The sequence below is a fragment of the Lagenorhynchus albirostris genome, chromosome 2 (genome assembly GCF_949774975.1).
Source record: "Lagenorhynchus albirostris chromosome 2, mLagAlb1.1, whole genome shotgun sequence".
Lineage (NCBI taxonomy): Eukaryota > Metazoa > Chordata > Mammalia > Artiodactyla > Delphinidae > Lagenorhynchus > Lagenorhynchus albirostris.
Genome location: NC_083096.1, coordinates 157,530,914 through 157,546,353, shown reverse-complemented (window position 1 = coordinate 157,546,353; position 15,440 = coordinate 157,530,914). Strand labels below are relative to the sequence as shown.

Sequence of the window (15,440 nt, the reverse complement as noted above, 5' to 3'; positions counted from 1 at the left end):
AAATTGTGTATTTCTTCAACAGAGTGTTAGAGCAATGAAAATGAAGAAACCAGTTACATTTAATTAATATAGATTAGTTAGAAACAGTGTTTAGCAAAAGACTCAAAAAGATTACATGCTTTATGTTTCCAGTTACATAACATTCAAGAACTAGGAAAACTAAATTGTGGTCCTTAGTGATCTGTACTTATGTTGTAATTCTATAAAGAAAAAGAAGTGATTACCATAAAAGCCAGGATTTTGGTTACCTCTAGCAGAGAGAGGGGAAGTTAAGGTTGGGAAAGGGATAGGGAAGAGGTTTCTAAGATGCTGGCAATATTTAGTTCTTGATATGAATGTTGGTTATGTGGATATTCACTTTATAATTTGTTTAGTGACACTCTAGTAAATATGTGATATTTTATATTAAAAATAGAAAAAGAAAAAGAAAAGCAATCCTTTCATCTATCAATATCTCCTGAGTACTATGTTAATATTATTTTGCTAGGTAATAATAGACACACCAAGATGTTTAATGTGACCTCTTAATTGCTCACTATTACCATAAAAAGGCATTGTATAATAAGTTTCTGTTCTTATATCTTCAGAGCAATGAAAGTATACATATAAAATTAAGGCACATAACCTCTCAGGAGATTAAAGTATAATTGTAGTTATGTTTTTACCAGGATCCAACATTATTTACTGCTTTATTTTATACTCATCATTTGGACCTGGGCTCATTTTGGTACTTGTAGTCCTAGTTATCTTAAATATGGCAAATATTTATTATTTTCTTTTTTCACATCTGTTATTTTAGCTGCGTCCTAACAAAAATTTTCAGTTTTGACACAGTAAAATGCAAATTCAAGAATCCTAATCACTTTTTCATGGAACATTCTCCCATCAGCCTCTTCAAGGAGTTAGTTTACATTGACAAAATGATTTTGCCTAGAATTAAAACCTCAGTAAATGAGAGAGCAAAAGACATGAGTAGACAGTTCTTCAAAGATGAGAAAAAGAGCTCTGATGAGCTCCTGCCATGTTCTGGGCACAAGTAGGTACCTTATATTGAATCTTCACCCTAATGCTATAAGTACTAGATGTTTTTCTAATTTTGCAATGAACGAATTATGATTTCTCTGAATTTCAAGTCTGGATCTAGAATTAAAATCTATTTCATTTCCAAGCCTATCCTTTTCTCATTATTCTAACACTGTTACCCATGAAAAGAAGAAAATAAACCTAATTAAAAAAATAAGTGGGCTTCCCTGGTGGCACAGTGGTTGAGAATCTGCCTGCCAATGCAGGGGACACGGGTTCAAGCCCTGGTCTGGGAGGACCCCACATGCCACAGAGCAACTAGGTCCGTGAGCCACAACTACTGAGCCTGTGCATCTGGAGCTTGTGCTCCGCAACAAGAGAGGCCACGACAGTGAGAGGCCCGTGCACCGTGATGAAGAGTGGCCCCCGCTCACCACAACTGGAGAAAGCCCACGCACAGAAACGAAGACCCAACACAGCCAAAAACAAATAAATAAATAAAATTTAAAAAATAATAAGTGATGAAAGATTAAAGGATACATTTCCAACAGCAACAAAATTTTTATCAATTATTAATAAATGACTTATAAAGTATCACAAAACCTTAATGAAACTGGAATGACGTTAATAAATTCAGAGATATTATGTTCATGAATTGAAAGGCTGTCCCACTGGTATTCTAGACATCTAGTCTATTTTGGTAAATTTTTTTGCCTTAGTTGTGTATTATACATATCTAGATAATGGCAATCTAAGTAGTTGGTAAGATCGCATTTTCTACCAAACTCCTCTCAAGTTTTCTACTTCTCAATTGTATTTATCTGAATTCTAACACCTGCCCATTAATTGTAATTATATGCATGTAGTACAAATTTATCCATTTGGCTGGTGTTTAAGTTGTTTCCATTCTTTTTACCATTATAAACTGTGCTACAATAAGCATTCTCATTCATGTTGCCTTTCACAGATACGGAATTTTTGCAGAGTATATACTCCAATAGAGTGAAATTGTTTTTTGGGTTTTTATTAAGTTATTCATTCATTCATTCATTCATTCATTTATGGCTGCATTGGGTCTTCTTTGCTGCACCCGGGCTTTTCTCTAGTTGCGGCGAGGGGGGCTACTCTTTGTTGCGGTGCACGGGATTCTTATTGCGGCGGCTTCTTTTGTTGCGGAGCACGGGCTCTAGGCGCGCAGGCTTCAGTAGTTGTGGCACGCGGGCTCTAGAGCGCAGGCTCAGTAGTTGTAGCACACAGGCTTAGTTGCTCCCTGGTATGTGGAATCTTCCCAGACCAGGGCTCAAACCTGTGTCTCCTGCATTGGCAGGCGGATTCTTTTTTTTTTTTTTTTAATTTATTTAATTTATTTATTTATTTTACTTATATTTAATTTTGGCTGCGTTGGGTCTTCATTGATGTGCGCGGGCTTTCTCTAGTTGCAGTGAGCAGGGGCTGCTCTTCGTTGCGGTGCGCGGGCTTCTCATTGCAGTGGCTTCTCTTGTTGCAGAGCACGGACTCTAGGCACATGGGCTTCAGTAGTTGTGGCTCGTGGGCTCTAGAGCGCAGACTCAGTAGTTATGGCCCATGGGCTTCGTTGCTCCACGGCATGTGGGATCTTCCCGGACCAGGACTCGAACCTGTGTCCCCTGCACTGGCAAGCAGACTCAACTGCTGCGCCACTAGGGAAGCCCTGGCAGGCGGATTCTTAACCACTGCACTACCAGGGAAGTCCTAGAGTGAAACTGTTGAGTTGAAAATTATGCTCATCTTCAAACTTACTATAAATTACCATTTGTTCCTAACTGACTATATCAGTTTATATTCCTACAGTCTGTATGAGAGCTTTAATTCTTCAGTCTTCCTTTGGCTTGTTGTCAGCTTGTGTTATCGGTCTTAATATTTTTGGCCAGTCTTGATTGGTGTAAAATGATAGCTTGATATAGTTTTTGTATATATTTCCTTAATTACAAATAAGATAATTAGTGAAAATTTGTTTTTTGACATTTAGATTTTCTCTTCTATGAAATGCCTAATCGTATCCTTTGCCACTTTTATTGTTTTATCTTGATTTATAGGAACTTATTATATATTCTGGATAGTAATCATTTGTTGTATGTATTACACATATCTATAGCCTGTCTTTTTTTTTTTCTGGCTTTGCTTATGGTATTTTTTTATGATAGTTTTTATATCTTAAGAAATTCTTTCTTGCCTCCAAGATCATAAAGATGTTCTATATTTTCCTCTAAATGTTTATTTTTCTTTTCATGTTCAGTTCTCTGAATAGGAATTTGTTTTTGTATATTGTATAAGGTGGGCTTCCAAGTCTGTTCTCCTGGTCTGTGTGTCTGTCCCCACAGTCTCTTGACTTGAATTGGATTATAACAGATCTCGATGAATGTTAGAGCAGACCTTATTCTTAAAAACTATCTTGACTATTCTTGTTCCATTTCTCTTTCAATGTTAATTTTAGTATCAGCTTCTCAAGTTCCAGAGGTCAAGGGGGTTATATCCTATTGGTATTTTGATTGAAATTGCCTTGAATTTGCAGATTAACTTACAAACAATTTATACTAATAAGGTATATACTCCATTTATTTAGATTTTCTGTAGTAGTAAAGATACCTATTACTTCTATAGGTCTTATGCATCTTTTGTTCAGATTTTATCTCAAGTGTCTTGTGGTTTTTTTGTTGTGATATTAAGTGGTATCTTTTTAAAATTACATTTTAAGTTGGGTGCTAGTGTATAAGAATGTAATTTTATTTTTATATGTTGATCTTAAATCTAGCAACCTTACTGAACTAATTCTGTAATTTATCTATAGATTATTGGCTTTTCTCTCTAGACAGTCATATTGTGAAGAATAATAATTTTGTTTCTCCCTTTCCAATCTTTTTACCTTTTACTTCTCTTAGCTTGCATTCCTGTGCCAGCTAGCACTTTCTATTAAATGAAGTTGAATTTACCATAGATTTTTGGTAGATAACTTTTATCAAATTAAGGAAGCTCCTTTCTAGTCCTGGTACTGTGAGACTTTTAGTTATGGTGCTGAGTTTTATCTAATGCTTTTTTGAGGGTAATTATCTGTAGAAATGATTGTATGTTTATTTCCTTTAGTGTATGTTTATTTCCTTTAGTATATTTTGTTAATAGGTTTTAAAAATATTAAATGTAAATATTACTTTTTCAGTTAAACTCAGCTGATTTGTGAAAGGGAAAGAAGGAAAAAATGCATAAATATGTAGGTTTATAAAATGTTAAGGATTTAACCAAGGGATAGAGAGGCAGATCTTTGCTGATTGAAATTCATGCCTAATTCAACTGTACTCACTGATTTCATCCCATCTTTTGTAAGAGCTTTCCTTCACTAACTTTAATTTTTACCTCAGATGCCCACATTGCTGTGGGGAAGATGGTGAACAGTAATGATTAGAAGAACAGTGGGATAAACACTAAGGAAAATTAATAGAATGTTAAACAGGATAAATAATGTTTGTTTAGTAGTTTCAACTCTGTGAGATAGGACACATTAGTTGTGAATGCTAGTATTATAATAATCCAGTGAAGAAAATTTACCTGTAGGATTAAAGGAAAGACAAAATAAGCATGTTAATTACCATGTATTTATTTTCCTTTATTCACTTTTTTTTTTAATTAACACAGAAGCAATATGTGCTTATCTGGTATGTATCCTGCCAGCCTTGTTTTAATGTACGACAACATTCTCACATTTTTTAATAGAAGAATGTAATGTATACATTTTTTTAAAGTACTGTGGATTTGAATAAGATACCCAGAATGCTAATACAGTCTTACCAGTCTCTCTTTTTTTAGTTAGTTTGAAATTGTGGAGGTATTTCTAAAGTTTATTTGGATGGAAGTACAAAACCAACATAACTCTCCATCATGAGGGACATGAAGTAGGTCCATGCAATGAGATATCCTGCAGCTGTGAAAAAGAGTGATATAGTTCCATATTAGTACATATAGATCTATCTCTAAGATGTATAATGAGAAAAAAGAAATCAAAGGCCAGAATAGTGTGTCTAATGTTTTATCATTTGTGTTCCTTTTCAATAAGAGGGGAAGGGAATATATATTCACTTAATTACCATGCACCCAAACTGCAGAATAAAAAGATCTCTAAGACACATTGTTAGTTTTTAAAATAATAATAAAAGAAGTCATAGAACATTTATTATCTGATCTCATGTTAAAAAAGAAAGTTGTATATGCATTTTTATCTCTAAGTGCATATTAAAAGAATAGGATATATACATACCTAAGTACTAATAATGGTTGCTTCTTAAAGATACTTGGAGACCAGAAGTCTTTACTGTGGATATCTATATTGTTTAAATTTTTTAGGATGAGACTTCACTCATGTATTATTTCTGTAATAAAGGAAAAAGTAATATGTGCTCACTATTAAAAAATGAAGATTTAAAGATAAAGTCAAAAAGAAGAAAATAAAAAATATCTACAGTAGCCTTACTACCTAAGATAACTACTTAAAGCCTTGATAAATATCCTTCCAGAGATGAGGGACATTTTGTGGAAGACATTTAATCCTAAACCAAGGAGAGTAAGAGAAAGAGCACCACAATAGGCATGTTTTTAAATAAAAAAATAACATGATAGCATGTAGCTTATTGTCTGTTTTGGTTTTACTTTTCACTGTATCCCCAGTGCCTTTATAGCACATAATAGCAGTCAGTAAGTATGTATTTAAGAAATGAGTGATGGTAGTCTACTAACTATTGGTGAAGCTCTTCTAGTTCCAAAACCCAAGATTAAGAAATCGTACTTGTTGGCTCTTGGAAGACTGCTGACTGTAGCTAGATAACATTGGGCAGATACACCTTACTATTACTACCTGTAGCTTGGATTAGCACTAGTAACATTTAATACCATTGTCTTCTCAAATCTGTGCAAGACAGGGAGAGCTCTCGCTAGAATAGATAAGCAGTCTAGGGTGGCTTAAAAAGCTTTGTTTAAGAAATAATACCTAACCTTTTCTTCTTTAAGGTGCTCTGGCCTTCTTTGTCCCCTTACAGACCTTGTTTCATAGCCAGAACACTGCTCTGTACATGTAGTAGGAAATGGAATGATTCAGTTACCCATGATAAGAGATAGATTATAAAAACTGTAATATTAGGTTTTTCTGTTGTTGTGCTTGTCTTCCAGTCAAACAGTTCAAATTGATACAGCTTAACTTTGGAAATATTTTTATATGTATATAGGTATACATAAAAGGGTAATTTTAACTCTGTATTAGTTAATTATCATGGAGCCCAAGATCAAGTTTTTGAGTTTTTTAAAGGAAACATTAATTTGTACTATTTGTGTTTTTCTTCTTAGTTTCTGCCACTGCCTTCTACAAAGCACAACCTGTAATTCAGTTCATGTGTGAAGTTCTTGACATTCATAATATTGATGAGCAGCCAAGACCTCTGACTGATTCTCATCGGGTAAAATTCACCAAAGAGATAAAAGGTGAGTTAATTAGCATTTGGAACAACTTAACTATAAAATACATGAATATAACAAACTTTCATTGAAATTTTTTAAGATATAAATCTGTTCATGTAACATCACCGGTAAAAATATGGACTAATTATAAAATGTCACATTAAATTCATTACCATAACATCTTAGGTAGTGTGTCAATGAAAGAAATACCAAGTAATGGAATTAATATTGATACTAGCTAATTTTTTGTCAATACTTTCCCTTACTAGCTGAAGGTGTAAGAGTATCTGTTAGGAAAACGCTTCTATGATACTGTTAAAAATAAGCTTATTCCAAAAACATTGTCACTTCAGAACTGGAGCCATTCTTTGAACATATTCTATCGATAATATAATGACTTCTTTATTTTTCTGAAATGATAGCAGAATATTTTATTCCTTTGTAAATTTATGGATATGAGACTAGCCTGTTTCATGTGTTGTTCTAGAGTTGAAACTTAGTAATTTCGTATACATTATTCAGTAGACCATTGATCTTGACTATTTTATAGTTAGTAGCTAAAATGTATACAGTGGGTTGCATTGTATGTATATTTTACTAATACAAATTCATCTCTACATAGTCTTCCAAAGAGAAAAATTAAAAATTAATTTCAATTGTGTCCTAAAATTTATATTTTGTATATACTTATTATTTATATAATTGTTGCTTTCTATATACATGTACACTTTTATGTGCAAACCCACACATAGTGTACTTTATCTGCAATTTAAGGGATTTTTCAACAGTAATTTTGATTACGTAAAATTCTTGCCTTGTTCATGACTTTAGAACCTAATCCTCATGTAAGATGTGACTCCACTGTATTTAATTCTTTATTATTTAGACACAAAGAGATATTAGATATTCTCTAATTAGAATGAATAGTATAAATTCTATTTAAACTAAATGTTAGATCTTCAATTGTCAGAAATAATTATGTCGTTTTATTTTAAGGTTTTACCTATTTGTTACAGGCAATTTTTAGCTTGTGGTTTGAATGAAGCATTGAAGTTTGTTCTCTGAACATCTTTCAGTTCCCCAAATCAATTAGTATAGTTGAATACATCCTGCTTGCTCCAGTAATCCTTTATTCTTTGCCATTTAGTAACCAGGAGAGAGATGGTCATTGTAATAAAACATTTAAAGGAAAATTCTTCCTGCTTTGAAAATAGGCATCCATTTATCTCAAGTTATTTAAGTGTCAGAATAAGAAAGTGTTATATATTCTTATATTGCAATCATACCATTGTCCTTTCATAATCTGTATTAACTGCACAGTTAGCATTGTTGGGAGGTAGTGCATTACCCACCATTAATATGTGATCATCTAAATGCCATGGTTTCCAGTGGAGTTGCTGCTTAGTTACCACCTCTGATATCATGAAGTCACTTACATTATTTTGCGGTAACTATGCAATCAACTCATATCACCACTCTATCACAGAAAATACAAGATGTACAGAACAAGGATTCAACTGCTGCCCGAAGAGCATGGACTCGATCTTAACTTCAACTGCTCAGGGGGCCAAAGAAATGACTGAAAAAATGACTAGAAAGCATTATAAAGTTGATGTTATAGTGAAGGTAAAGCCAAGTTTATAGGTTAAATATTTGATTTATTAAAGCCAAAAACATTTTTTGTTGGATGGAGGGTTTGGGGAGGGACCTGGGCAGAGAATTATCTAGTCCATTTTTTTAAATTTCAGCTTTTTGCTAACCCCTGGATTTGGATCTAATCCTTAGGCACCTATGACTGTAGATTTGGGGTAGAAAAATCTGAGTTGGATCTAACTGACATACTGATGGTTTTTTCCTCCATTCAGAGTCAAGAAGGCTTTTTTTTTTAAAGAGGACTCTTTAAAGTACGTCATGTATTCCTACCTCAATTACACAAGAGAATCAAAGTTACATGTTTTGTATTATGTATTTGGGTTTATTTTTTAGTTAGCATGAGGAATTTGATGAAGCTTGTTAAATAGTGATACAAAGGGTGCTATAATGAATAGATTTCCTAGTACAATATTATTTGGTTCTAGTTGAACTTTTTCCTAAATATTTAATGGTAACTTTAGGGTGGTTTCTTTGTGCAGTAATTCATCATAGTTAAATAGCAGAAATATTGGAGGAAGTTTATGGTAAAAGTACCATATGTATGTAAGAGTATTTTATTTTACTTTTTTATTAATTTTTATTGGAGTATAGTTGCTTTACATCAATTTTATTTTTGATAAAAACTTATTTAGTAGGCTTGTAGAACCTTACTGATAATTTTTTTTAATTCAAGGGGAAGATTTGAAAACAAATTGCTAAGTGGTATAGATAACAGAAATTTGTTTTAAATTTTTCTATCGTGTTTTCCCCCTAAACAATATTTTTACATCTTGCTTACTTCATATGTTGGTGTTTCCTTCTTAAAACGCCTTCTCTTGGTAGTATTTCCTAGTCTTATTTATAGAGGCATAGTAAATGCTCTAATTGATCTGAAATTTTAGTTTTATAAAGGTAGTTACTAATAAAAACTATTTCTCACTGATTCAATTAGGAGTAGTTCTTAAGAAAACCTCATACCAATCTGATACAGTGACACTGTGTCCACTTAACATCTTAATTTATGCTGATATGTCATAAGAAAATATTACTATGATTGAACTTTGTGTTTGGTTCTGCAGTTAGTAGATACGAAAATAAGTTATACTGTATCAGGGTTTCTCAACCTTGGCACTATTGATATTTTGGGCTGGATAATTCTTTGTTGTGGTTGGGGATGGGAGGTAGTGATGTCCTGTGCATTGCAGTATAATTTAGCAGCATCCCTGGATCCAAGCATTCCAAAATCTAGCATGTATTAGATGCCAGTAGCACCCCCAGTCATAACAATCAAAAATGTCTGCAGACATTACCAAACCTTCCCTGGAGGTCAGAGTCACCTCTGGTTGAGAACCTCTGCACTATAGGATACACAGATATAAAAGGAAAATAATACAAAAGTATAACCGTAAATACTATCAGGGAACTAAAAGTTGTCCTCCATCTACCCCTTTTTAGATTTTCCTCCTTTGGAGTATAGGCCTTAGAAATGGAGTTGCTTATCTGTGACCAGTAGCCACTGTATCTGTTTGTTAACTCTTCTCTAGGTAGCTCCAAGAGTATCCACTAGCCACATGTAGTTATTTAAATTTTAATTTATTAAAGTTAAATTAAAATTTTAGTTTTTTAGTCACACTAGCCACATTTCATGTGTGCAGTAACATATTGCTGGTGATTTTAGCACAGATGTAGAACAATCCATCATCTCAGAAAATTCTTTTGTACACCACTGCACGGGAAAATTCATCCCAAAGAATTTCAGCCAGTGTTTTAAAAGCCCACAGCTTCACTTTCTAAAGCAGGCCTAGGATCTGCAAACCCCTAGGGTCCACAAATGGACGTACAGATCCACAAACATCTAAAATCATATGCTAAATTAAGTGTATGTTGCATTTTTCTGAGAATTTATTGCTTTCATCAGATTCTCAAAGAGATCATTGATTCCATAAGACGGTCTGGATTGCCTGTTCTAGGAATTATTTTGGTTGCATTTGCTTTCTAATAGTAGTAAAAGAACTGTATCACTATATTATCCTTCAGCGAAATTGTCACTCCACTTCTGTTAAAAGGGCCTGGGATTTTTTTTTTTTTCCTTCCTGCATTAAAAATCTTTGAAGGACTTTCTTCTTCAGCTATATGAAATTATGATCTTCAGTCAGTATGTGATTACTGGGCAAATCAGATATCACATACTTTGAAGGTTATAGAATATCTTGAGAATTATCATAACTCCCTTTGCTCCTTCCCTCAACCAGCATAAAAACCTGCATTATAAGCAGGGTTTTTAATTAATGGAGAACTTTATCCCTTGATATACAGGCTTTGCAAATTTTATACTATTTTTTAATAGCTTGATAGAATAGGGAAAAGGTTTGGAGTTAGGTCTATCATGATTGTAACCGTTGTTAACAATGTTATATATAAAATCCTTTGCTAATATCACATTGCCTGTATCACAGATTTTCTATTTAGAATTTGAGTTTTTATAGTAGTGAAGAGGCTTTATAGTTATAAATATTTTACATGTGACAGTTCTATAACCTCAGTTTTTCTTGTTGGGAACAGGTCTGAAGGTTGAAGTGACTCATTGTGGAACAATGAGACGGAAATACCGTGTTTGTAATGTAACAAGAAGGCCTGCCAGTCATCAAACGTAAGAAAAGCTGGTGTTTGTCAGAGCAGAGATGATGTGAGGCAGCTTGCTCTAGTTAGTAGATTGGGAGTTTTGCTGGCTCATAATGAGATAAGAGTTGTTAATGTGTAATTTTTTTTTTCCAGCTTTCCTTTACAGTTAGAAAATGGCCAAACTGTGGAGAGAACAGTAGCACAGTATTTCAGAGAAAAGTATACTCTTCAGCTGAAGTACCCACACCTTCCCTGTCTGCAAGTGGGGCAGGAGCAGAAACATACCTATCTGCCACTAGAAGTAATGTGTTTAGGCTGCTTATTAATATCCTCTTATTCATCGTTCTGTTGGGGTTTTTAATGACCTATAACTTACTTCATACTCTCACATTTATTTTGGAGACTGAACTGTTTTTAAATTTCCTTTTATTCTAAATTTTCAGCTATAAAATAATATGGGAAAAAATTCATCCACAGTCCTACCACTCTAAATGTAACCACTGTTAGCATTTTGGTACACTTCTTTTCAGCCTTTTTATGCAGTGTATATTTTACCTAATTATAATCATACTGTAAAGCAGTATTGTTTACTGCTTTTTTACTTAACATGATATTAAACAGAAGTGGTTTAATGGAGTAGATATTAAAATTTAATCTCACATGTAATTGGCACTCAGAATTTTAAGAAAGATGTATATATCTAGTACAAAACTTTTTTCCATTTGTAGGTCTGTAATATTGTGGCAGGGCAACGATGTATCAAGAAGCTAACGGACAATCAAACCTCCACTATGATCAAAGCAACAGCAAGATCTGCACCAGATAGACAAGAGGAAATTAGCAGATTGGTTAGTACTTAACCCTAGAAATGAAAATTAAAAACATATGAGGGTGAGCTCTAAAGAACCATGTCCTTATCAACTGATACCTTATTACCATTTCATGGGCTGTCAGAATTAAAAGAGATTATGAAAGTAATCTAGTGGTATTCTAGGGGTGAATCTTAGTGGGTTCTATGAAAAGGGTTAGACTAGATCCTTCTAATTTAACCCCAAGCTCTTTAATTAGATTCAGAACAGATACTCTCAGAACTAATGTTTCAGTTTAGCAAACTGGACCTTCCTTACCTTCCACCTAAAAGAGGAAGAGAAAAGGAAGAAAAGTCAAAGTTTTATGACTAGCAATGGTGAGAGTCTTAACACACAAAGTAGGATGGCTTAGCTCCATTGTAAACACTGGTAACCGTACAGGATGAATAAAGAAATATAAGACAGCTCCAGCCGTATGGGATCTCTAAGCTGTCTCCTTGTTCTAAATGGGGAGAAAAGAGACATCAATACTACTTTTAAAACTGACGGGGCTTCCCTGGTGGCACAGTGGTTGAGAGTCCGCCTGCCGATGCAGGGGACGCGGGTTCGTGCCCCGGTCTGGGAAGATCCCACATGGCCGCGGAGCGGCTGGGCCCGTGAGCCATGGCCGCTGGGCCTGCGCGTCCGGAGCCTGTGCTCTGCAACGGGAGAAGCCACGACAGTGAGAAGCCCACGTACCGCAAAAAAAAAAAAAAAAACTGACGGAATTAAGGCAAAATGAAAAATGAAGGCAACTGGATCTTATCTTACTCTCTTCTTGAATACCATGTAAATTGCCCAAGTGAAGAGAAAAAAATCTAGAAATCAGAACATTACCCAAAACAACTTAATAACACTTTCAAAAGCAGTTTTAGAGATTGTTGGAAAAGGGTTACAGAATTGGCTCTTTCATTTTGTAAGGCAATTACCAAAAAAAAAAAAGAAGACCTTGTTTTCCAATATAGTTTGTAAAGAGTAAGTTATTACATGATATTTAATTAGGAAAATACAGGCTGACTCTCATCATGGATTTTTCTCTGATCTACTATGACAAAATTTTAAAACCTTTAAGAGACTAGAACCTCTCACTATCAATATAAAATCTCAATAACTAGTTCTACCTCATTTATTACAGCTTTTCTGTTCAGAGAGATGATATTGTACAGTGATTGAAAGCACAGGTTTTGGAATCTAACAGCTCTGGGTTCAAAGTCTAACTTCTTTACTCACTTACTGTTACCATTATTGTATTATTATAATTATAGCATCTGGTAGGCTGGTGCAGTGATTGAGAGTAGGAACTCGAATCAGAATGTACATGGTTTCAAATTATATATCACTTGCTTAGCTATATGGTTTTAGGCCAATCATTTAACTGTTGAGATTTAATTTTATCCTCTGTAAAATAAAGATTATAAAAGACTTTATAGTCATAGGTTATTGTGAAAATTAATTATAAAACATTTAGCACAAGCACATCACCTACCAACTCCTGGTAAATAGTAGTTGTTGTTATTGTTTGTAACCTTACAGAAAAAAAATGGCATTTAAGCTTGAAGAAAAGATACATTAGTTAGATGCATTAATTAGATGCCTAATTTAGAAAACAAATTTTCCTGCACATTGTGGGGAGATTCTTTTTACATACTTAGATTATATAGTGTTTTTTGTTTTTGTTTTTGGTGGTACGCGGGCCTCTCACTGTTGTGGCCTCTCCAGTTGCGGAGCACAGGCTCCGGACGCGCAGGCTCAGTGGCCATGGCTCACGGGCCCAGCCACTCTGCGGCATGTGGGATCTTCCCGGACCAGGGCACGAATCCATGTCCTCTGCATCGGCAGGTGGACTCCCAACCACTGTGCCACCAGGGAAGCCCTATATAGTGTTTTTTAATAGAGTGTTACTCAAAGAATTGAGCATTGCGTTTTTTTGTAACCTTGTTTGACCTTTATTCTGAGACTAAGTAAATATGTTTTGGAAAACGCATTATAGCACACTATGAGCATGAATTACACTTTTGAGATTCAAGTCTACAGTGAATTACAATAAATTCTTTATCTTTGCACATTTTGGTATATTACATAAAAATTATAATCTGTGTCTCATACTGGCTTTCTTTTCTGTCTCAAGTGTATCTCTTAAGTAAATTTTATAATGTGCTGTGTTTTATCTGAAAATATTCAAGGAGATTTTGTATAACTTGTAATCAGTTAGGAAAGAAAGCCTTAGGATTATTGATATTTGCTGTCGAGATCTACATAAAATAAATTTCAATAGTATATATCCAGATCCTCTAATTAGAAGTAATTAACCATTTTTAGGTCAGGTATTGGGTTGGCCAAAAAGTTCATTCGGGTTTTTCCATAAGATATTAGGGGAAAACCCATACGAACTTTTTGAACCTTATATTTCTCTTGCAGTCTCTCAACCACCCTCCCAAAGTATATGAGGCTTAATCATATAAAGTTACAATTTTCATGAGTCATAAATAGTTGAAATTTCTTATTATGCAACCTAATACATTTAAATGTTCTGTAAATTATCAGGAGTTTCACAGACTTCCTACAGTCCACTCATGATCTGTGGTCCCCAAGTTAAGATTCTCTGCTCTATAGTGAGGGTACCATTATCTACACCTGTCAGTATTATAAAACATTGTTGACACAGTGAAGAAAAAAAGTTAGAGGGTTCTAAAGCAGGGAATTTGGGGGAATTTTGAAAGTAACTACAAACTTTTTCTGTTGTTAGGTAAGAAGTGCAAATTATGAAACAGATCCATTTGTTCAGGAGTTTCAATTTAAAGTTCGGGATGAAATGGCCCACGTAACCGGACGCGTACTTCCAGCACCTATGCTCCAGTATGGTGGCCGGGTAAAACCTCTTGATAGTTTTTAAATTATAATCATACAGTTTCTGTGTATGGAGAGAAGGGCTTCCTAGCTAAGTCTGGAATTTAAAAAGTGTTTTATTGTTCCAACAATTTTTTTTGTTTGTTTCAAGATCAGTGTCTTTGCTTGAACTTAGTAGAACTTTTGTTTTTCTATGATAAAAATATAAAATATTGATTTAGAACAGCCTGTTCCATGTAGAATATCAGATATATATCAGTTCAGCAATTTGAAATGCTTATTTTCAGCTCATTCCAATAAGTTATATATTAAATGTTTGTTCATTTTTGCCTTATTATTTCTCTTTCTCTGTAGAATCGGACAGTAGCAACACCAAGCCATGGAGTATGGGACATGCGAGGGAAACAGTTCCACACAGGAGTTGAAATCAAAATGTGGGCTATAGCTTGTTTTGCCACACAGAGGCAGTGCAGAGAAGAAATATTGAAGTAAGGCTTGTCATTAGTTTCACTTTGGGACCATTTTGTTTTTAAATTTTGTATTTCAGTTTTAAATTACTCAGCTAATATTCTAACCAGTGTTGCCTCAGTATGAAGTATATTTAATCACTGAACCTTTAAAAATGTTTCTTCTCGTTACTTTGATGAAGATTCCTGAATTTGTTGGTCATATCTAAGTCACTGATTCATTCTTACAAGCATCCTAATGGACTAGCTTATGTGGTATAGCAGGAGTACCATTGGCTTTTGATGGCGAACAGATTAGATATAATTCTCAGGTTTGCCACTTCCTAGTCTTACTACCATGGATAATTTATTTAATCTCATTATGCTTCACTTTTCACCTTTTAAAAATAGAGATAATAGTACCTATTTACTGAATGAGGATTAAATAACATCCTTATTTCTCAATTGAGTTCTTTGAAAGAGTCATTTAATTTCTCATTTTCACTTCCTTACTTTCCAAAATTTGACCTGCATCTCCACTACTTTT

At 34.2% G+C, this 15,440-nt stretch overlaps 1 protein-coding gene across 1 annotated transcript in view; it reads left to right on the top strand.

Moving 5' to 3' along the window:
- The window catches only part of AGO3 (argonaute RISC catalytic component 3), a 127,943-nt gene that overhangs the window by 63,352 nt on the left and 49,151 nt on the right, over positions 1 to 15,440 (top strand). The window contains exons 6-11 of the mRNA XM_060140571.1: positions 6,388 to 6,522; positions 10,693 to 10,780; positions 10,906 to 11,053; positions 11,481 to 11,600; positions 14,347 to 14,469; positions 14,802 to 14,935. Of these exons, the coding sequence (XP_059996554.1) occupies positions 6,388 to 6,522; positions 10,693 to 10,780; positions 10,906 to 11,053; positions 11,481 to 11,600; positions 14,347 to 14,469; positions 14,802 to 14,935 (748 nt within the window). The remainder of the gene's footprint in view (positions 1 to 6,387; positions 6,523 to 10,692; positions 10,781 to 10,905; positions 11,054 to 11,480; positions 11,601 to 14,346; positions 14,470 to 14,801; positions 14,936 to 15,440) is intronic.